Source organism: Neopsephotus bourkii, unplaced genomic scaffold (genome assembly GCF_033783945.1).
Source record: "Neopsephotus bourkii isolate Nb327-2 ecotype Australia unplaced genomic scaffold, CSIRO-AGI_Nbou_v1 NB_518, whole genome shotgun sequence".
In the NCBI taxonomy this organism is placed as follows: Eukaryota; Metazoa; Chordata; class Aves; order Psittaciformes; family Psittacidae; genus Neopsephotus; species Neopsephotus bourkii.
In genome coordinates, this window is record NW_026901019.1 from 350,317 (window position 1) to 372,953 (window position 22,637).

At 40.1% G+C, this 22,637-nt stretch overlaps 2 protein-coding genes across 4 annotated transcripts in view; one reads left to right on the plus strand and one right to left on the minus strand.

Moving 5' to 3' along the window:
* Nucleotides 1-19: 19 nt before the first annotated feature.
* On the plus strand, nt 20-22,625 carry CNIH4 (cornichon family AMPA receptor auxiliary protein 4). Of its 2 annotated transcripts, none has more exons than XM_061350470.1 (5): nt 20-202; nt 1,631-1,699; nt 2,694-2,806; nt 7,460-7,600; nt 21,593-22,625. In XM_061350470.1, the coding sequence occupies exons 1-5, from the start codon at nt 134-136 to the stop codon at nt 21,765-21,767; spliced, it is 567 nt and encodes a 188-aa protein (XP_061206454.1). In that variant the 5' UTR covers nt 20-133; the 3' UTR covers nt 21,768-22,625. The 2 variants fall into 2 exon arrangements, with proteins under 2 accessions (XP_061206454.1, XP_061206455.1); XM_061350471.1 differs by lacking the exon at nt 21,593-22,625 and adding an exon at nt 8,169-8,372 and having other exon boundaries at nt 35-202.
* Nucleotides 13,169-22,637, minus strand: part of WDR26 (WD repeat domain 26) — a 32,560-nt gene continuing 23,091 nt past the window's right edge. For both annotated transcript variants that reach the window (XM_061350469.1, XM_061350468.1), the window contains 2 exons: nt 19,783-19,968; nt 13,169-18,174 (listed from right to left, as the gene is read on the minus strand). In XM_061350469.1, coding sequence (XP_061206453.1) covers nt 18,149-18,174; nt 19,783-19,968 — 212 coding nt within the window. In that variant the 3' untranslated portion in view covers nt 13,169-18,148. The remainder of the gene's footprint in view (nt 18,175-19,782; nt 19,969-22,637) is intronic.

A 22,637-nucleotide genomic window follows, 5' to 3' on the forward strand; every position in this document is an offset into this window, starting at 1 on the left:
GACGTACCCGCCTGCGACTGCTGAGGAGAGCAGGCGGAGACTCCATTTCCCAGCATGCTAGGCGGCACTGCGTGGGCCTGTCCGGGCGGGGTACAGAGCGTACGGCGGCCGGGAGGGCGGCGGCCGAGGCGGGATGGAGTCGGTGGTCTTCATCTTCTCGCTCATTGACTGCTGTGCCCTCATCTTCCTTTCCGTCTACTTCGTATCCTTCTTCTCTGGGGTTGGTGGGCGACCGGGGTGGGCAGGGTTGGGGCTGCGGCCGCGCCCGGCGGGCCCATTGAAGTGTCGCTGAGGGCTGGCGGGCGAGCGGGGCCGGGGCCGCCGGGCTGGCGGTGGGCTGAGGGCGACGGGACGTGAGGGTCTGTGCGGTAATGGCCGCTGGCGGCTGGTGCCCGGGGCGGCTGCCCCCAGGGAGCCGACAGGGAAGGGGTCAGAGAGACGGGAGTGCCGCGTTGCAGGGAAAAGGCGGGTGCTCCAGTGCACGAAATACACTCACTACTTCGGGAGCTGGAGGTCGGGGGGGCTGCAGACGGCTACGGGTGTGCGCGCCCGGAGCCGTGGAGAACACATCGTGGCTCAGCACAAGTAGCGTATGCTTGGTGGTGGTGGGGTGTCAAAGCGTGCTTCACGCTCTCACAGACCGCACAGGCCTGTAAAACACGGTCATGCGGTAGCTTTAATTGTAAGGATACCCTACGCGATGTTAGATGTGAGCTCGCAGCTGGGAGACTGCGAGTTCCTTGGCAAACGGAATTCCCATATTGTTTATTACAGACCTGCCTGCGGGCTTTGCTGCCTGGCGTTGTTACGGTGTAGAAGCGCCGACTGGGCTTTGCTTTCTTGTTTTTCTCAATACGAGAGAATTGGCTTTCATCCTGGTGCTATTTCAGAATCTCTCCAGTTCCTGTAACATGAAAAAGTACAGAAGCACTAGAAATAATTTAATCCTAGAAGGATACTTTATTTGTTGAAAAATGTAAAGGCTTTACCTAGGGATTCAAGAAATCTTGTGCTTTTTAATTTTCTTGGAGGGAAGGAGCCTGAGCTTTACAGGGCATAGCGTAATGATGTGTACAGCCTAAGACTTTTTTAGAGGGCTTTTCTGTCTGAAGTCTTTTTTCAATTGCTGAAAGTTCATTTGATAATGATGTTACCTTCTTTTTTTCTGGCGAAGTTTGAATTCAGCCGATGTTGCTGTAAATGTAAAAACAAAACGTAGATACAGTTCATAAACCTGCACTGTTGCACACTTTATTGTGAGGAGAGTTTTAAAAGTTCATTCACTTTTTCTTTTAAGTTGTGGTTTCAAGTGTTGTAATAATTCTGATACTAAAAATACTCAGTTTGCCTCCTCAGTCTGTTCTTAGGGTTCAACTGAACTTTAGCACTTAGCCAACAGTTGCCACAGGAAGAACATTATAAAATCACTTGGCCTAGTGATAAAATATGGCCTAACTTGCTACCTAAAGCCAGAGTTAATTGTAGCCAAGTGAAATATGCTTTTGTCAGATGAGCTGTAGAACAGGACAGTCTATGCTGAGAGCTGAGTGCTCTCTGCAAGTTATTGGGTGAAAATAAAGCTTTGTGTATTCCCAGTCACCATACCATTTTTCCTCATCTTGGGCTTCAGATAATTACGCTATCAGATTTGGAATGTGACTACATTAACGCTAGATCGTGCTGCTCAAAACTCAATAAAGTAAATTATTATTCTTTGCATTTTATGTGGTTTAAAAAAAATGGCTCTTCATCTTATCATCACAAACAACAGGGGTGTAATGTGTGTCTGAAGAGCCTCAATTGGCAGTATTTGGCTTATGTCCTTTATTTCAGTCTGCTTGTCTTTTTTTTGATGGCTGTCTTTCTGCAGATTCAGTCAGGAAAGGCTGTTCCTCTGACCTTTGGTTCTCTGCATTCCTGGGACTGAGACTTAACTCTTCACAGACCTCTTAAGTTCTGTGCTTTTGTCTTTGAAAGCCACACCAAGGATGTCTGTCTGTGGCTGAACTCTGAGGTCTTTAGAGCAACTTTCTCAGATGCTTCTGTGTAATTTCTCTCCAAAAGTAGAGAGTTTTACTATGATAAGAAAAAATACCGTTTTAACCAAATCAGTATGGCCTTCCTGCATGGGTGCTCACTTTGATTTTTGATATTTTCTTTCTTAGTGTAAGAGAGAACGCTGCAGGGTACTGTAAAGGTGAAAATGTGTTACTGCCAGGGGCTGACCCAATTTGACTATGCCAGTTTTCATGTTGATCAACTTTCTTATCTGTTCCAAGCCTGAGGGTGCTTGTATGTTCTGTGTCTGCACATTTTAATTATCTGCTTTTCTCATTCCTAAATCCAGTTCTCTGCAGTGATTTTGAATGAGCACTGTATATTTCTTAACTCGCTTTCTTAAGTGCTTGTGTAACATAGTTGTATTCAAACAGCTGCTGTGCTTCTCTAGAAACTTTTGTAATACTTGGATAAAGGATGTCTGTTAGACCAAAACCAGACCCTAAGATATTCTAACTCCCATGGAATTTGTCTGAAGGTATCAATTTCCCCACATGTGATGAAATCATATGCTTCTGCCGTGATTTTTCTGCCTGAGTTTTACATGATTAGAATTAGATGATAACTCTATAGATCTCTTCTTCAGAAAAGAATTTACATTTGTGCATATAATTCCTTTTCTTCCCTTTCTACAGTGGGTGGTGCCTGAAGTGATTGGCCATGCTGTTGTAACAGTATTAATGCTTATTTCATTGCACTGGTTCATCTTTCTCCTTAATTTGCCAGTAGCAACATGGAATATATATAGGTAAGTGCAAAGGGGTTTGTGTGATTATTTTTTTTCTTTGTTACTAGTTTAGCTTTACATGTAGTATGAAGGTAGATAATATGTTGTGATGAAATGTTTCAGTTGTGTTCTTGAGCTGCCAATAGTCTTTATGGATCTCACCAACATAAAATTCTCCTCTCCTTGCATTTAAAATTGCAAGAAACCAAACAGTGAAGGGTAAGAAGCTTCTGGCCTGTAGTAGAAATGTTTGGAAGGGAGTATCCTTGCCATTCTCCTTAGTGCCAAGGAATCTTGATTTGCAAGTCGTTCCCAAGTTCATAGGAAATAGTGTCATTCTCATTGGAATTATGAAGTAGTGCTGCAAACACAGTTAATGTTTTTCATGCTGTGTCTACATGCCTGATAGTGATATCAGCATAAAAGTATGGAGGTCAGCATGGCCAATGGTTGTAAAACCATCAGGCTGTGGTGTCATCCCCCACACCCTCCTGTGTTTGCTATCTTGCCTGTACCCCTCATTTGCATTGCTTCTGGTTCTCCATTTTGCCTCTTTGTATCTGGAAAGGTTTGCAGACTTTTCACCTTATGACAACTGTTAATGTTACTAATCTTTATATACTGGGTTGTCCATGGCTTTGGAATGGTTTATCATCAGTAGGGGTTTCCACATGGCAACACTGGGGCTGGTGATTCAGAAATGTTCTTTTTATTTTGTCTCATCTGACGTGCAGAGAACTGAATCTTTACCAGTGCTGTGCTAATAAAAACTGGATGTGGATTTGTTGTAATTTATGACTAATCACTATAGTACAGGAAGTCCAAAAGACCAAATGTTTAAGATACAGATATAAAAAGTTGCCGTAATTCTTGTTTTCCTGAACCTGCTAGGGCTAACTGTTTGCAGGGATGGGTTGAGTTGCTGATAAAATTAAATGAGGCTTCATAGCTCTCACTAAAAAGAAGTTGAGGACCTCGTTGTTCTTGGACAAAATAACCATGCATTTATCATCATCCTTGTTATCTACAAAACCGAGAGCAAAGCCTTCAAATGTTTCTGAGCTGGAGTAGCATAAGACACAGTAGAATTTGTATGCTTAATAAGCAGATATTGCCTAAATGCAACGGGGATAGTTCTGTTTAACCGTCTGTGTGTACAGCTGTATTACACACTGACCAGTTGCACAAAATGACCAGTATTCCCTTTGGTATCTTCTGGCAAGTATGGAGTTTGCATTTCATGTTTCATTTAGGCTAGACTCTTTCTACAGAGACACTAGAGAGGGAATTCATTTTCTTTGAAGCTTTGAAGAGCTTTTGTCCTGGTTATCCCTTCCCTGCTTCCTTTTGTTTACTGATAATGTTTAAAGTAGTGACTTGCCTTCCTTTGTAAACCTGGTCAGAGAGAATTTGAGAAGATACAGTTATTTCTGTTTCCACACTTCAGGCAGTAAGCCTTGGCTGCTGTTTTGAACTGTCAGCTCTCATTGTCATACATGGGGTAGACATTCTGAGTATCCTAAATCCAGAACTGTTTTCTTAATTTTAGGGGTGCTGTGCAGGCAATATATGAATATGACGGTATGATACTTCTCCTGTCCTGCCGCAAGCAGTCAGTATGATGATCTTAAGGTCCTTTCCAACCCTAACTATTCTGTGATTCTGTGTTAAGCCTGTATTGCTAATCCTGCTTTCTGAGGATTGCTAATCCCCCTTTCTGAGGATTGAGGAGTTTCACCCACATCGATTGCCTGGACTATCCCATCCCTAGTGAAGGATTTAGAGGTCTGCAAAAGCAAGTGTGTTTTTTAGCATTACAAAGGAAATGTGATGATTTGGGACAGAACTTAAATTTCACTCATTGTTCAGTGGACTAAATATCTGGTAGTCAGAAGAATGGTGGACTGTAAAGTAGTCTGAATATACGGATGAGAGGAGAAGGTATCATTTACTAAACTAGGATTAAGTGGGAACAGATGAAGTGTGAACCTGTTATCATGAGCTGCAATCTTCCAGCATCCGCTAAATGTGTTTGAATCTTCTTCATATGTTACAGTATCTCAAAGATCAGTCTCTGGAGTCAGTGTTGCTGCACATGAATTCAGAAAGGTTTAAGATAATCATTCTACTCCAAGAGGAGTACAGAAATGTAAATACTTGTAGTTTTGAGATTGAAGAAATCTGTGCTTTGTAGTATATCTAAGTGATAATAGAGAGAAAGGTAGGATAATAATCCCTTCCCCTTATCTCTTCCCTTCAAAGCCTGATTAGTCTTGATGACAGAATGGTGGTTACAGCCAGTGCTGGCTTAATTTATCCAGCTGTCTCAATGATTTCAGTAAGGGTAGAGAGGGTTTTTGTGAAAGGGGCACAAAAAACAAATCCCAGGGAGGATAAATTGGTCAAAAACAGCATCAAGGGAGATGTTCAAAGTTGCAGCATGTTTATTAAAACATCCTGCTGGCCCTTTTTGGTCAGCATACTCAGGTGCTCACTTAACTTGGTTTATTTTTTGCTGAATTTCCTAGTGTCTTACACAATCTCCAGTGAGACACACAGTTTAGCCTTACAGTGTTTTAAAACTAGATCTTGAAGCAGCTCATTTGAAATTGAATCATATTTGAAAACAGGTATTTTTTTAGTTCTTAAATATTTCTTAGACCTGCTATTATGTAAAAGAAACAAGAACTACAAAGGAAATGTTGAGTGTGAGTAGACAAGAAAGAAATCAACTTTGAATGCTTCCCTTTCATCTTTGCTATGTAGACCTGCTTGAGACAATAGGTCCAAATGATGTGATTTTGCCATGTCTTTAAGGAAATCACACACCTCTCAAAACTGAAGGAGTAAAAAAAGGGTAATCTTTAAAATACAGTGAAAATCTTGACCAGAACTTCCACATCCCTTATGATATTATGTAATCTAGAGGCAAATGTCCTGTTGCTGTGGCAGCAGCTTCCACTGAGTGGAGATCCTGGAGGCACCACTGTATATATTCACTAAAGCTGACAGTTTTCTTGTTCTGTGTGGCTTTGCTGCACAAGTTTTTTGTTGTTTAGAGTAAAACAATGGGCTTGAGTTGGGTTTGCTAGCATCTGGCATCCTTGTGTCCATGGCTGAAGTTCCTGAGATATATAATCTGTACTGGCTTGTGGGCCTCTTGGTGGAATTACCTCCCAGGTTCCACAATTAAGTTGCATCATTTAGGTGTTATCAATGTTCTTCTTAAAAAGCTGAATTAATAAATACTACCTTTATGGCACTCATTTCCTAGGGACATTAGAAAACTGTGCTTTATTTAGGATAAATTGATACAGGAAACTTATGTTCCTCCTTTTATTCCAATAAAACGCATTACATTCCCAGTAAATGGACAGTAATTTGTGTTATAGTACTAAAAATAGAACAATCACTTAAAACTTCACATTTAGAAGAGAATTTCAAATTGTAGTTATTTCACATGAACTATTTGTAATGGGACATAATTGAATTTGTTATTAGTCAAATATGCTGCAGTGCTTCTTAATGCTTCTGTGAAAGAAAGACCATTACTGTGGTCTTAATGGATTTTGGTTGGTTGTATAGTTTTGGTTGGTTGGTTTGGTTTTATCTTGTCTCCCGCTGCTGCCATAAACCACCCCTGTTTCTTGTTCCTTTCCTTCCCCTTCTATTACTGAGATGAATGTTGTGAGAGGTGGGCAGTGCCTGTTGGAATACAAGTGGTGCCATTCTTTGAGTATATACAGAAAATGAAGAAGCGTTCTGTTCTGAAAGCTTGCTTTTGCTGTGGGTGAAAGATGAGGAGTTAGATTCCTGTGTAGAAAGAGTATTATTTCAGGAAGGTAGAGCCTGTATGACACTGAAGTGAAATACTAATAATACTGTTCTAGACTGAGCTCAGCTGGAATGAGAACTTCACGCACTTGCATTTGCTGTCCTGAGAAATGCTTATGGCAAAAGAACATGCTGCTTGTTGGATTTCCACAGGACATACATAAACATGTGCTTTGCTGGTGTTATTGTTTTGCTTCCATTTCACTTTGTTTTACCCAACTTCTGTTCTTATGTGGGTTTAGACAGCACCACTTACCTTCTACAGTCCTGCCCAGTCTCTCACCGTGTCAGCCTCAATGTCTCTGCCGAGATAACACAGGATGATTGTGACAAAGATGGGAATAATGCTAATGCACATATGTTTTGTCTCTTCTGCGCTGTCTCATTTGACCACTGGCATTTGTGATGATCTATGTGGGGTTTTCTGCTAAATAAATAATTTATTAGCTAAATTCTTAGCTAAATTAAATCCTTTCCAATCCATTTCATTTAATGCATCTTTTCCGCTGTGGGTGGACATTTCCATCATAACACCAATTAACCATGAACAGCAATTAAAACAAACTGGAATGAGCTATTGCCTGGAAACTCTCCCATTGACACATGGGATGTTGGGCTGATGCGTTTAGTGCTTTTTGTCCTCTTTGATGGTGGGTTGTAGTGGCAGAAATTCACACAATATCCTGAAACTGAAACGGAATTTAGAAAGAACTGTGAAACAACTCCTCAGATGGAAGTCCCTTCTGTGCAAGCTCTCCTGTTCCCCTTCCTCTACACTCCCTACTGTTTTGATTACTATACTTCTGTTTTGATTTGGTTTCTTTCTTCTTAAACTTTCAGGTACATTATGGTGCCATGTGGAAACATGGGGGTATTTGACCCCACAGAGATCCACAACCGAGGACAACTGAAATCACACATGAAGGAAGCCATGATTAAACTAGGCTTTCATCTGCTGTGTTTCTTCATGTACCTTTACAGGTTAGTTGCAAAATTGCTCCCAAGGAACAAAGGAATTGTCTGCCAGCTATTTTTATCTCCTCTATTCTGCTATGGTAATTGCTGGTATTTGTGTCTTGCATCCTGCTAAGCCTCAATAATGTATTCTGACAACTGTCTGCAGGCTCATTATGTGCCTTTATTCTCTCTGATCCGCTGTTTGAAAGCTCAGACTACTCCTTAATCTCAGAAATCTATAAGTACAATATAAGGGGTTACATGATTTCAGCACCTAGAATAAGCAGCCTGTTTAGAATGGAAATAATCTTGAGGATCAAATTTACTTTACAAGTTCTGTTCTAGAAGCTAAAAATTAACCAGGCTAAGTTATAAATGGGTGAATTCTGTGATGGGCTCACTTATTATGGGATAGAACTACTGTTCTTGTGCTGTAGTATTACTTCTTCAGTCCTCATGAGTAGAGCACAGAGCACAGTTGTCTTGACTTTGCATTTCAGAATCAAGCACAATTCTCCATGAAAGCAATAGCTGTTGCTACTTGGACGTGCCTCAGTAATCCACTGGTGTCATGTTTTCTGTTTTGTCACAGTATGATTCTGGCTTTGATAAATGATTGAGAAGTTGAAAAAGAACCATTAGCTGCCAAATTGGGTCATCACTCCAGTGACTGGTTGTGAAGCCACAGACACCTTCTGACCATACCTAAACCAGTGTCATCGTGCAGTATATTTTACCTCTTTGGACAAAAAATATTTTTTTCTGTATTTTTAACATAAAATATTTTCAAAAGACATTGGATCTGTGTAGCACTTGTCTTTGTTCCTTTACAACCGAAACTGCTGGAGCTGCTGCTTCTCTAAGATGAAATCCTTGGTTACAGAACTGGTCTCATAGGAATTAAATGGTGGGAATGGAAACTCATTTCAGTAGCATGGGCTAATAGTTGTGGTGGTTCCAGAACAAATTTAAGTGCAGCTCTGATGCCTGTTTCTTAGTGAAAGGTGTCAAGCTGACCTGTAAGAGCCTAGCTTGAAGCAGTGGTTGGAACACAGATTTCGAAGTGGAGCAGCAGCACAGCTTGCATCTTTGTCTCAGTGTGTTTTCCAGCTAAAAAGCAATGGAATAAAAGTTATGCTTTTCTCCTTTTTCACCCCTCCCTCCCAACAACCTATATGAAGACTTGTGTTTGGATGGATTAACATCCCTTTGGTGAAAGTGACACTTGTGTGTAAGAGTGAAAAACAGATAAACAAGAAATGTGATTAATACTTGCTTTTTCCCTTCAAATCCTATTTTGTTATTGAAATACATCATGGCTTCCATGCAAGGTCTTGCACTGGGATTGGTGTTGGTTACAGAGCAAAAGGCTATCTGCAGTCACTGCTCTCATACCCAGTGAGCTGAATCAAGAGTACATCTAGCTTGGGGAGGTGATCAGGTAAACATAATTCCAGCTACCCCAATGCCAATGTGACTGTGCTTCAAAGACACCAGCAAGCTTTATTCTCTTTGTGGAGCTCTTGCATCAGTGGTAAGTGGATGAACCTGAGTTTGTACCCTCACTGTCCACATGTCTTTAAATATGTGTGCTGAAGCAGGGGTTTTTGAAAATGGAACACTTCATAAATACAGTTCTGTAATTAAGTCCTAAAACTCCTGAGCTTTTCCTTCTGAAGTACTTGTTCTTTGGTGAATAGCTGTAGTTAGCAGATAGTTTTCATGGCCAGCAGGGAAAAGACAACACTGAATCTTGGTTTCTTTAGCACCTTGTGCTCGGTGCCTGTTCTTGGAAAAGTCTGGCTTTAAATTCATGATTGATAGAGGGCAAGTTCAGCTATTCCAAAGATGGAAAACTGCTGCAAATTACACTCATTAAAAATAACAAAGGAAACAGCTCCCACAGCTGCACACCATGCACTACTGGACACCACAAACATCAAACCACAGAAGGTACTGCCTTATAAAGCTGAAACCCAGACAGGATGTAGCTCTGAGGAAAAGTAAAGCAAATAACATTTTAAAAGAGAGAAAAATCGGTAACCTTTGCCACAGCTTCTATAGTAGGCAATAAGTTACTTATTTGTATGTGAGAGAAAAGTAGAACACATATTTTGGGTGTTATCTCTTAGAAGAAAGGGCAGTGTTGGTAAGCTGCTGAAGTCCTTGCTGTCGTGCTAATGGTAGTGGAATTTAATGACATTTCACACTGAGAAACATGCTCATTAATCTGTAAATCCACTGCTTATAAAACTATCAGCCTTACATCTTATCTCAGGGTCATGTCTTTAGAATAAGAGCTTTATTAGTAATGAAGATGTTTGTAAGATACAAACATTGCCTCCAATGATTTCTAATTGCCAGTACCTCAGGATTACAGTGATGACAGTAGATAGGGTAGACCCCATTCCCTAATGGAATTGGTAAAATCTATCACTTGCTCTGAAAAGCTTCTGTTCTCACCTCCTGAGGGAAGGGTTTTCAGAGATGTGAGCAGTACAGGGAAGGATAAGGGAAAAGAGTAATGCATTTGAAAACAAAACATAAAAATGGGGGCAGCATGTATCATTAAGACATTGTATCTTTGACCTAGAGAGATGCTACTTCCCTCCTCAAGAGGGAGTTAACCGTGATAGACCACTAAAAACCTACAGACATGTTTTCTAAGTGGTGGTTGTCAAATACTAAGCAAGCTGTACTTTATTTGAATGCAAAATTCTCTGTTCATTCCTATCAAACATTGTTATAACAGTTGTAAAAACCCCAGGGAGCTACAGAGAAATTACACTGGTAATGTTGAAGCCCTTCTTACTGTACAGGGTCATTTCCTACCCAAATAGAGAGCCTCACAGAGCTCAGCATCAGCAATCTGAAACATGTAGTTGTAATTGCTAAAAATGTAGTTAATTAGGTGGAAATATGGATGCTACAGGCATCTATCTCACGGGAGAGCAACAAAGCACAGAAATCCTATGGTAAGAATCAAAACTCCCTATTTTGTGGGTCTCCATCAGGAGAGAACAGGGTAATTTAAATCCAAGCTTATGATACAGAATTCTAGGCACTTACAAACTTTGGGATGTTTTTAAATAAACTTTGGTGTGAGACCAAACACAGACTCCCTCCTATTCACTCACCAGGTTATTATTTCCCTTTGGAATGGAATTATCCCAATACAACTTTGTGAGGGGACCATTAGTTTATCCATCAAGTGATTAGCTATGATTTATCAAAGCCCTTAATCCACAACAATTGATTTGCACTTGGCCTCCAGGATCCATTTAACAAAGGAACCACAGGAACCTTAAAGTTAAAATAGAAGGTTATTACCCTCTTTTCCTCATGCACAGTCTAGAGCCTGGCCAGCTTGTGAAGACAGGACTCAGTGAGCAGGTTGCAGAGCTGAGATTACACTTGGGAGGGGGATTAGTTAAAATGAATAGCATGTTTCCCTAATTAATCATTAGAGACTGTTGGTTATTTAGCCTGCTTTATTAAAGAATATACTTAGATCTTCAGCCTACTAAATTACTGTGGAGTTGGGTTTTTTTTCTACAATAGTTTTATATTATGGAACATAGGAATTCAGTGGGTTTAAAAGGATGACCAGTAGTCCTAACAACAGTTCTACATACAGGTGAACAATCAATCTGACACCCTGATAAGCCCATAAAAGCAAATCTTTATCTGTTCAGTATCAGCATAGCTTGGTTCTGCTTTTTCTTCACGAGAAGCTCACTAGGATTTTGTACAAACGCCAAGAAAAGACCCTTTATTTTCCCCTCAGGATACAATAATGAGAATGGAGGTAGCAACAGGAAAATTGGGGCTCTACAGACCACAGTGCATTTATCTGCACATTAAGCACCTTAGCTGTGGCAGAAAGGGTAGAGGCATACAAACATTGTGGGTCTTTTAAAGTGAAGAGACAACTGAGACTGCCACTTTTCTGTAACAGATAGCTTGAGCACGTGCAACACGTGCACTGGAGCAGAGGGATGTATCGGGCAGCACAGAGAGTAAGGCAAGGATTGCCAGAGTAAGCCCAAACTGCCCTCAAATGCCCTACCTCAGACAGAGTTTGGATTTAAACTACTTATAAAACACTCATCTATCATCAGGTTCCTTCTATAGTTTCTTTTAAGGAATCTGAAGGCTTTTAAAAGAAAGTTTAAAAGTTACAATTAATTTCAAATCTCACATATGGTGAAATTTCACAGTTCTGCTGAAACCGTTCACTGTTTCTCTTGTCACCAGTTAAAGGCAGGCATAGGACAGCAGATGAAGCACAGCAACAACCCCATCCAAAAACCTAAACTACTTTCATCTGCTGCGTGGAGCATTTACAGCCAAAGCAGGTCTGTGATCTAACCATGCTCCTGCCAACACTAGCACCCAAGGGGAAAGGCACAAAGCAGCACATGGAAAGGAGTGAGGCCAGCCCTTTCCACCTGCCGCTGCATTTAAGCCACAATTATCTATATACTGCCTAAACTGTAAGAGAGGGAATAAAGATAATGCAAAGGTGCTACTACAGGCTGTAAAGACCTTTTCTAATCAATACAAAAGCTCAAAGAATTAAAAATGTTGAATGCATTTCAGAAGGTTTGAGTTTGGAAAAGCTACAAGGAAGGGAGGACAGCTTTTTATTTTACAGAACATCAGCTAGAGCTGAATAAAAACGCCTAAAATGCAGGACAAAGATGAGGTTCTTTTTCAAGGCAGAAGGAAGGACAAGAACACAGGGCAAGTTAGAAGGAACAAAGGTAACAGTCGAGAAGCAGCTTCATTCAAGAGCTCTCAGCCACAAAAGCTGCCTAGGTTGGCTTCAGATAGAAGCCTGGAAGTCCCTGAACTCTCATTTGAGAGAAGTCAAGCAGAAATTGTAAGTACTTTTTACAAGGGCGTGTAGCGATAGGACAAGGGGCTTTAGGCTGAAAGAGGGTAGATTTAGACATTAGGAAGTTCTTCCTTCTGAGAGTGCTGAGCACTGGCACAGGTTGGCCCAGAGACACTGCAGCTGCCCCATCCCTGGCAGTGTTCAAGGCCAGGTTGGACGGGGCTTGGAGCAACCTGCTCTGGTGGAAGCTGTCCCTGCCTGTGGCAGGGGTTAGAACTGGATGAGCTTTAAGGTCCCTTCCAACTCAAACCATTCTGTGTTACTTTAGAAGCATCTTACGAAATAGTATGGAAAAACCCCCACAAAAAACCACAAGCCTCACCAATCGCCTAAAGCAACCTGTGTTTAGTATTCAAGCAAAGCTTCAGTATTAAGGAATCAAAGCTCTTGTGGAGCCTTCAAAGGAGCTGACATTCCCTAAGTTAGGTAAGCACAGAACAGCATGCAAGGAAGGCAACTGCTTTACAGACACTGAGAATATGAAAGCATTGGGTAGATTACAGCTAACCATCAAAACCCAAAGACCTGCTCACAGCATGGAGCGAATTCATCTTCAGCTGAACTGCCACAACTGATCTTCCTACCGAGGGAAGGAAATACTACAGATAAGAAAGAAATGTATAATTAGTGATCAAGAGATTAACATCCAAGTCAGTCATATAAGTGAAGTTAGGGAAACTAAGAACTATTCATTCCAGTTATTTATTCTGTTTATTGAATTGAAAGAAAGGGAATACAAACATTTCTGTTCAGTGCTGTGCACCAACATGGAAAAAGTGTAATCTTGTTGTCTTTTAAAAACCCTAATAAAAACAACTCAAAGTTAATGTCGTTCCAATTGAACAATCTTGAAAGATATGTTTAAAATACTACACATTTATAAAATAAAAAAAGTTAAAACGGTGTTCTGTAAATAATTAGTAAAACAAGTGAAAATAAATACGAGACCCAAAGTTCTTATGTTTTTAATGTAATATAGCAAAGAAATCTTTAACTACTTAATATAATCCGAGGAGAGTAACAAAAATCCAGAAAGTTTAAGAACGCAATCCTTTGAAACATTTAATATCAGTCCATAGCAAATAGTCATTACATACCAAAAGCTCTAAGTGTTAACTAGTTCCACCACAACTCCATATAAATCTTGACAATTTAGAAATCTTGAGATCAACAATAAAGTTCTCGTCTTGATCTCTACAGCTTGGTTTGTAAGTACATACATGCTTTGAGGATCCGTTTTGTCCCCTGTGTTTTTAAGGAGCCAATAACTTTTTCCATCTGTGCCTAAAAATGTTAAGATTCCGATCTAGCACATAGACCCTAACGATGAGAAATGGTGACGAAAATAAAAGGAGATGGGGCACAAGAGATTTCAAATGTATAAAAATATACTGATATTAACCAAAACCTTCTGCTCAAAGGACACTTCACATACACACGACTTAGAAGTATGCAAGAAAACATGACTCAAGTACCTAGAACATTTGGTTCTCTGTCTGTTTGAGGAACACAAGCACACACACATTCATACCAGGTGGGAGCAACACGCTCACAGATGTTTGACTGAATCCAGATTACCTGGATTAATAGACAGAAAACTTGTCTACAGTTTGACAACTAAGAGGCAGCTACTGCAGCAGTAGTCCAACACTGCACACTTCATTCAAGTCCACCCTGTTTTAAAAAGTGTCAGATTTAATGGTTTTCTCTATTTCTTTCTAAACATCATTTAAAGTAGCAGTTTTGAAGTATGGCCACTGAAAACAGACTCAAGCCTACATGGAAAACATAGGAGGAGGTCAAAAGGAGGATCAGCCATTTATGGGATGGGCGTTCCTCTTAATAGTTGTCTCAAAAATCAGACACAAGTGTATTTTATAGCTAAAAATACAGACCAACTATTGAAAGTGCATTTTTCCTCCTCCCTTTTTGAATTACAGTAGTTTGTTGGTCAGTAAATCCTGCTTTTTATGTCCATTCCTCTTTCTCTACTTCCATCCCGCTTTGGGTCTACATCTCTCCTTAAACTATGGCTAATTGTAGGAGTCCTGGTGTCCTGCTAAGGAAACCATCAGAATGGGCTTTGGGTGGGAGTATCACTTAGCACTGTAGAAGTACACAATTAGACACAAACTCCCAATGGCATATTGACTTGTATTAAGCATTACCTGTTTGATGCCAAGTTGAGAAGTAACTGGCAAGATCTGGATCGATTTCTAGCTTGGATCTTTGCTCTAATCATGAAATGAGGTTAAATCTCAACGCTGGAGAACTTCAGAAAAGACAGAGGGTATTTAAAACCAAAGGTGTAATTTTCCCCCCATTACCCTCCCTTCCAAACCAAGGACAGATCTAACATTTTCCCTTTTGCGCTCCACTGTGCCTTGAAAGTTACTTACCTGAACAGCTAAAGAATGTTCAAACAATAAAATGCTTCAGCATCTTGTTTTTGAGGCTCTGCCTTGACAATAACCTGGGGCTACTGTGATTTAAACCAGCAGCTGACCAGAGAAAGTTCCAGAAGGAGTACACTCAAAGTATTTTCCTCTCTCACACCATAGGTCTGTTGACTAGAGACAGTCATTTATTGCAGGTGTGTACCTGTCCCAGCCTTAAGACTCCAGCTCTATGAACATTTTTAAGCACATGGAAATCAACGTGTTGCAAATGAGCAAACTTAATTTGTTTTGTCCCCACTCACAGAGTCTCATTTTATAGGCTGTGCACAAAAAAGTATAGGTACTTTTCATTTCACACACTGTGAATAGGTAATATGATAGAAATAGGTTCAGTTCCTCTTTAACCTGTAGGTTGGTAGTTGTTATTGCTACACCTGTAATGTCAGTTTACTGCTTGCCCAAGTAGTGTGGTGAAATGAGCTCTCACCATTCTCTCATCTCTGCTCATCACCTGGGAGAAGCAGGCAGCTCTGCCAGATGCTGCTACCCAGACACTATGGAAACAGCAATTCTGTCTATATGAAGCACATTTAGAACTAAAGCAGAGACTCCAGAACATGTGCTTCTCCCTAACTCTGCTTCTTACATACCTGAAGTGTATTTTAGAGGCACAAACCAAGTCTGGAAGAGAAACCCCAGAATGGAGGGGCAGCATTTTGGCAAAACTACCAAGTTTAAGTTTCTGCTGGCAATGCTTTGCAGGCCTGAGCCCAGACGCCCTCCCCACAGCTGGTGCCATGTCAGGACTCTCACTTTGTTTAGCTATGCCCACCCCATTAAAAACGCCCTGTGAAGTACCTATAGGATTTTAAATCTGACCTTGAGATTTGATCCAGCCTTCAGCACCTGCCTAACGTTCCCACTTTAGTCCTATGAGTATGAAGCAACTGGTGGCAGACCTTTGTATGAGCCGTTAGAGACATCAAATGCAGGATTATTCACCTTCCTCTCCCTAAATAATGTTTTGATTGAAAACATAAGCTCAGAGAAGGACGACAGTAGCAGGACTTCCAAAGATACACATACTGGCGTTGCTTATGAATTATACTGTGGTTTGAACATATATAATACTGGTTAGTTACAGTTTAGGTATTCAACTTTTATTTAAAACCCAAAGGTTTCCCTTACTCGAATGTGACCTTAGGAAGCTGTCTGTTTCCCTGCAACGCTGATGCCATAGGAGCTAGACTGATAATCTTACACTGTCTGAACTAGGAAGACAAACAGCTTCCTCCAGAACTAACTAATGGAAGAAGCAACTGATTTGTAGTCTTACATTTACACACGTATGCCCAGTTCTGTGGCACAGTAATTGCTATCACAGAAATTCACCTTGATTTTAAGCCAAAATGTACTAGACTGATGGTGAGAATATGAAGTTCCAACTTCATTTTGGAGGTACCAGGAGTAGGTCAGGTTCAAGGCTGGTCTCAACTAGAGTATCAGAAGATTAAATCATGTTTAAATTTACAAACAAGGCAAGAAAAAAACCCACCACCTGATGGCTGGAATCTTAAAACCCCACAAATTTAAAGATCTAACCTTCAAGCATCACTTTGTTCTTCTGGGAAAGAAAAAAGGGACCGTTTATGTTAAGCACCGCATTCCCACTTAAAGTGACTGCACTTCCCTGTCCTTGAACTCTGGCAAACCTTCCCCCACCCTTCTTCCACACATGACTAATAAGGACACGAGATTATTCTTTCATTAAAGGATGAAGTCCACACTTCTGTTCACACCAGCTCCCGGTGGTGTGCCCTTCCCTACTCCCTCTTCACTTCACAGCAGTACCAACACTACTTTTCCACCCAAGGTGGCAAAAGGGAATCCAGTGCCATCCCATAATGAACTTGTGTGTATGCAGAAGCAGTGATGCCAGGCCATCTATGTCTGAAAGAATAAGTACTCAAATCATAAATGACTTTCTCCCTTCTTAACATAGGCTATTAGTAGAGCTACTCCTAGATGTGTCAAGATGTTCAAAGCACCAGTTTGCAACAAGGTCTGGAAGAGGCATTTCAATCTGGAAACTTAAAGAGTATGTTCTCAAAAAGAAAATCTCTACACCTTTGTTTACCAAAGAAGGAAAAACTGCCATCGTAATACAAGTGTTTAATTATGATTTGTATGTTAATTACTTTTTACAAAGCATTGACTTTGTGATGAAAGGACTCTTCCAACACATTCTTCCCTCAAGGTGTAGTCTACCTTTTACACCAGCGCTGTTGCACATATTTATGTCATTAAAAGAATCCAAAAAGACCTTGTCTTGTTCAAACTCTTAAGCCTGGTGGTGCACTCTGAACACCTTTTCTTTTCCTACATAACACAGTTTCTCTGTTAAGCTGGCCAGCGAGTTCCTCTATCGAAAACAAGCTTCGCTGCCTATGCAAAGCTCCTTCCAGCCACTGCTTTTGATTGGGTCTCAAGACACGCTGGAAAAGCATCAGTGATACCGTGTTTCACGACACTTCTTGCATTGTTTTTTAATTCCAAATGTATACAAATGAAGTCGTTTTAATCCTATAAATAATTTATTTTTAAAAAATTGTGCTGTTAACCCCTTTGCAGGGCAACGAGCTATGTGAAAAGTACAAAACTTTTTGTCAAATGTGATACTGAGAGTGCTTTTGACATAGTTCATTGGTTTATCATCTCAATTTATAATATACTGCGCAACGGGCAAGGCTAGAATCCATGAACCAAGCTGCAAAGATCTCAAGCTAAGTAAGGCGGAGAGAGACTTGAGAAACAAGAGAAGGAAATACTTTCCTATCCAATGTATACTCTTCAGACTAAAGCACTCTTTCTATCAAGCCTTCTAAACTGTTAAATAAAGTGTTCCAAACAAGCATTTAAACTTCATTACACAGAAGAGCAACAAGAACAGTAGCCTGCCAGACAAAAAGGCAGGAGGGAAAAATATATATACTGAGTTCAATGGTTAGCCTGAATGTAGCACAGTTCTTCACAACCGATGGGGGGGTAATTTCAACACGGTGTCCGACAACGTTCTAAGGACGTGCTTCATCTCGACTGGTTACTATGAAGCAAGGTGGTAAATGTTTGGCCCCAACCGGGCTTCAGAAATGGTTCTTTTTCATGACGAGCATGTCTGTCCAGCTATCAATCATGTTTGTTTGCACCAAATCCCAAGCCATTTAAAATACGACTAATTAAGTTAAACTGAAGTCGTCTGCTCCAAATTCGCCATCAACTATCCATGCTACTGCATTCCTCTGAGCAAAAACAAAAACATAAAGAGAAAGAAATCACATCTTCAAGAGCTTATCAATAGTTAAGACTTCTGTAAGGTCATAAATATAGTCTATATACACAAGTTTTACTGAACATGCATCAGTTACAGATCTCATAGCTAAATCCCATGCTAAAAAGTACTTATTTTAGGTATCATTACTCATTAATTTACATATTAATTTACATATTAATTTAGCATATTAGGTGTTGGTACGAAACAATCACCTCTTCCAAAAAGTAATGCATATTTACATTAAAGCTCCAGGGGAGTGTGCTAGTAACAAAGCCCTCTGTCATCCATTTAGGATGCCTAAGTTGTTAGGTATATTCTGTACACCTACACCTCTTGCAGAAGCACTACTGCAAGAAATCTGTTTTCTGTAGTTTTGGTTTTTAAGGCATTTATGAGCTTCTTTTTCTGGAGGAACTAAGAAAGAGGGAGCAAGCAGCTAACTGGTGAAAATCAACTAAACAAAAGTAAGAGTAAAACCAACTGGAGGATAGGCTCTGGCTCCTTATGGACGCATTCCTTACAAACAGCAGATTGGCCAGGCTGGTCCACCTACTGTCAGCACAGGAGCAGGGAGCGGAGGTAATTCTTCCTCCTAATATCCTTCCAACTTCCAGCCATTTTCACTGAAGTGACATTCTGAACTAGAGGTGTTACTTATCTAACAGGACTCAAGGGATGTCTTCACGGTTACTTTGCCTAGGTTCCCCTTGAACTCGTGTCCATACCTAGTATCCACGATGCCTTGTGGCAATGGGATACACTGTATTTTATTTTCATGTCTAGTGTAAATTTTTAGCACAAGAGTGAATATGTGATGACAGAAGCATATAAACTGCAGAGCAAGCCCCCAGTGGTCAAACAATTCTGGGGGGAGGTAAGAAGGGTTGGGAGCAAGGGTGCATTTTAGCAGTGAAAAGAGTTGCATTGCGTCTCCCTCCAGAACGCAGATGATTGCTGATGGTTAGGAAAGAAAGAATTAATTGTGTACAGAATTTTATGGTGGGAAAAGCTTTGCTCTCTCCAGACTTTGGAGCTTTGTTTCATAAGTACTCTAATACCATTATTTCATCTGCAGTGTGATCAAAATGCATTACTTAAAATTTACTAACACTGTGTATTATTAAACCTCAAGCATTGGAGGCATAATTTTTTTAAGAAGTCTACATAAATAAATTAATATAATCCTGAGCTCTTAGTGACACCACAGTTTTCTATAGGGACATGTCAGAAATTTCAGTATCATTTTGGAAGTATCAGTTGTTTCCTTTTTATAATACAAAAATAACTAACTTGGATAAAAATCAACAGCCATATGTTAAAAAAAAAAAACAAACCAAAAAAAACCCCAACCCAAAAGAGTTAGTTTTTTTTAGTAAAAGTTATGATTCAAACCCAAGGATTAAAAGCACTTTTCTATCCTATTTATGATAAAGAAAACCCACAGAAGCACCTACCTTTGATGTAAGCTTTGAGGGCAGGGGTTGGAACTGGATGAGCTTTAAGGTCCCTTCCAACCCCAAGTCATTCTATGATTTGATGATTTAGTAATTAGAGAACACACACAGAGTTCTTTTACCTTCAATATCCTGGTTGTCTACAAAAGGCGCTGGTCCCCATATTCTAACAGTGCCATCATCAGAGGCGCTGGCCATCATGGATGGAATCTGCGGGTTCCAGCTCACACAGTTAACAGTACGCGTGTGCCCTGTCAGCTCCGCAATGGGCAGCTCGCTACGCTTGTGCCAAATATATACTTTGTGATCTAAATAAAACACACATTTAAAGAAGAAAACAGAATGAGAAACATTGTCCTGCAATGACCAATCTGTCGTATCAAACAGCACTTCCACACAAGCTCTCAACAACTAGAAAACGCATTGATGTTGTAAACCCCATGTATTTTCAATGTGCAATGGCACTAACAATTTTCCTTCTAAGAGTGACCACAAGAACACGGGGTGAAGCTCTCCCACTAAGAGGCATGTTCCCTTTTAACACCTGCAAGTCTACTGCACTTGGTAGTTGAAAACCACTTCACTACAATGCAAATGTGTCATTATATGTCTAAAGAGAAAAATCAAGCTACTCAAACTAAAGCTACAGAGTTGTAACCTTCCTCAAAAGGATGTCTTGCATACAGTTTTTTCTTCCCCCCCCCATATTTACATATCAGTATGTGCATTATAAAGTCATGAGTATTAAGGCAGAATATTTATGACAACCACCACCTGTGGATGAGCACTAGATAAGATCACAGCTCTATAGCTTACAAAATACATCTTGATACTAAAAACCTGAAACATTTCAGTGAAAGCGCAAATAGAGCAAGTGAGGGAGGGCAACAAAGCCTAATGTCTCAAATTGTGACCTATTACTGTACTTGGAAACAATTCTTGTGTAGTATTTTAAGATATGAATTTATATATATTGAAGTAGATGCAGTAAGCAATGCTACAGATCTTACTTTGTGATAGGAAGCTTTTAATTACTCCTAGCAATATGCTAGGAATAGAACACTGACCTGGGTCAGACACTGCACTGCAGTTTTTAAAGAAGCGTTACTGCTTTATCATCAACCATATTTCAGAATAAATGGTTAAAGTGGTTTGGTTGCCTGTTGTCACCCCCCCACCGCAACTAGCAGCCTGCGGGTTGACCTCTCTAGGAACGTCTTTGGAATACTCCCAACAGATCTACACAAACCAAACGAAGTATGTGTTACTGGTGTTACACAAAAGCCTTGTATTTAGGTCTGGGATACAACATGGAAGTATTTTCAGCTGTTTGAAAGGTTATAATGTAGGTGTCATTCTGAAGGCTTTGCAAACAAGCCAGTCTTCACCTATTCCTCCTCCTCCCAACCCCTTACAAAACAAACTTGCTCTGTAGCCTACCTGCTAGAATAGCATCATGGAACCCTGTGGTAACTCATTTGCTTTCACTGAATCAGCTCATTTGAGTATACCACCTTTATATATATATATATATAGTACTGATGCAAACGTTCTGGCTGAGTTTACATTCCATTTACAATTTCAAGAGACTCCATATCCACACTATTCATCAAACAACTTACACACTAGACACATAAGAATCTGCTGTCTGGGAGAATCAAAGCCTAAACAGTAGTTTGGTACTTGTCACAATGCCTGTATTTTGTTTTGGAAAAACAAGTTCACTAGATTAAGGCAGCAATTCCCCTCTCAGTAAGAGGCCTCCATTTTCTTCCTATTGATGCAAGTGTTAGAAAAAAAGGACGCAGCTGGCAACATACCTGAAAAGGTTAAGATAGTATAACCAATCTATAACCTTTTTTTAGCAAGCTATGGTAACAAGGCTATGACAACGGAATCTTATTTCTGTTTTGCTTCCTTGTTTATTAGTAGATCTATGTTCTCAGAAGCCACGTTTGCAACAATTCAGTTCAAATCGAGAACGTCATCAATTTCAACTACTGCTCAGTACATTTTAGACAATGAAGATAAAAAAGAACAAATAAAGGAGGGACAAAAAGGACTGGTGCACTGTAGTATTTACATCTACACATGCACATCTGTATAGCTCAACAGAAATCCTGAACTTTTGGATCTTTAACCTTGGTCCACCATGAAAAGCAGTTCACGCTGGACTGGAGGTGCTGTCCTTCAGTCATATTCCACTATGTCAGGCCAAAGAGTGAAATATGGGTTTATTTTAGACATACTGCTATCCTTTCCTGGAAAATATCAAGTAAGTACCCTGGCCAACCTTATTTCCTCACAGTTTTGAGTTACACAGTACTAACAGTGACTGTTTACATACTTCAAGTGTAATTTTTAGCCCCGCCATAGCTTGAATCTTAAGTGACCTCCATGGGCAGTGATGGCACTACATCAGTGACAGAACTGAACCAATTCCAGATATAAACCATTACTGATTTCTGTTCTTACCACAGACAGTTGAATAAAAACAAACCACAAAGCATTTGATTGCCAAGAAACCCTACCAGACTATGTCAACAACTGCTTAATTTGAGACTACTCTGTCCATAATTAAGAGAATGACTCTACTGAAATTAAAATAACCTCACCACACCTATATCTTCAACATACAAGTGAAGCTGTTACTCGCCAGAAGTATTTTTGATCCAAACCATAGGCTTAAGCATAATACCACAAAAACAAAAAGCCTCAAGAACACCCCACCTACTTCTAATTAGAACTGTGCAGATGCTTTGCTTCAGAGGAACAACACAAGAATCATTAATGCTTTCTACTGCTACCATCCTCTCAGAAGATTCTGCTAGCACACAATTATTTCTTGAAGTATGCCACAATCCCAGGGCTCCTGAAACTTATTTAAAGAACCAGTTTGCTTGCTTTCGTGACAGTTGCTACCATCATCATAGTTATAAAAGTGAGGTACAGGAAGGATACAATGTTCCAATGATGT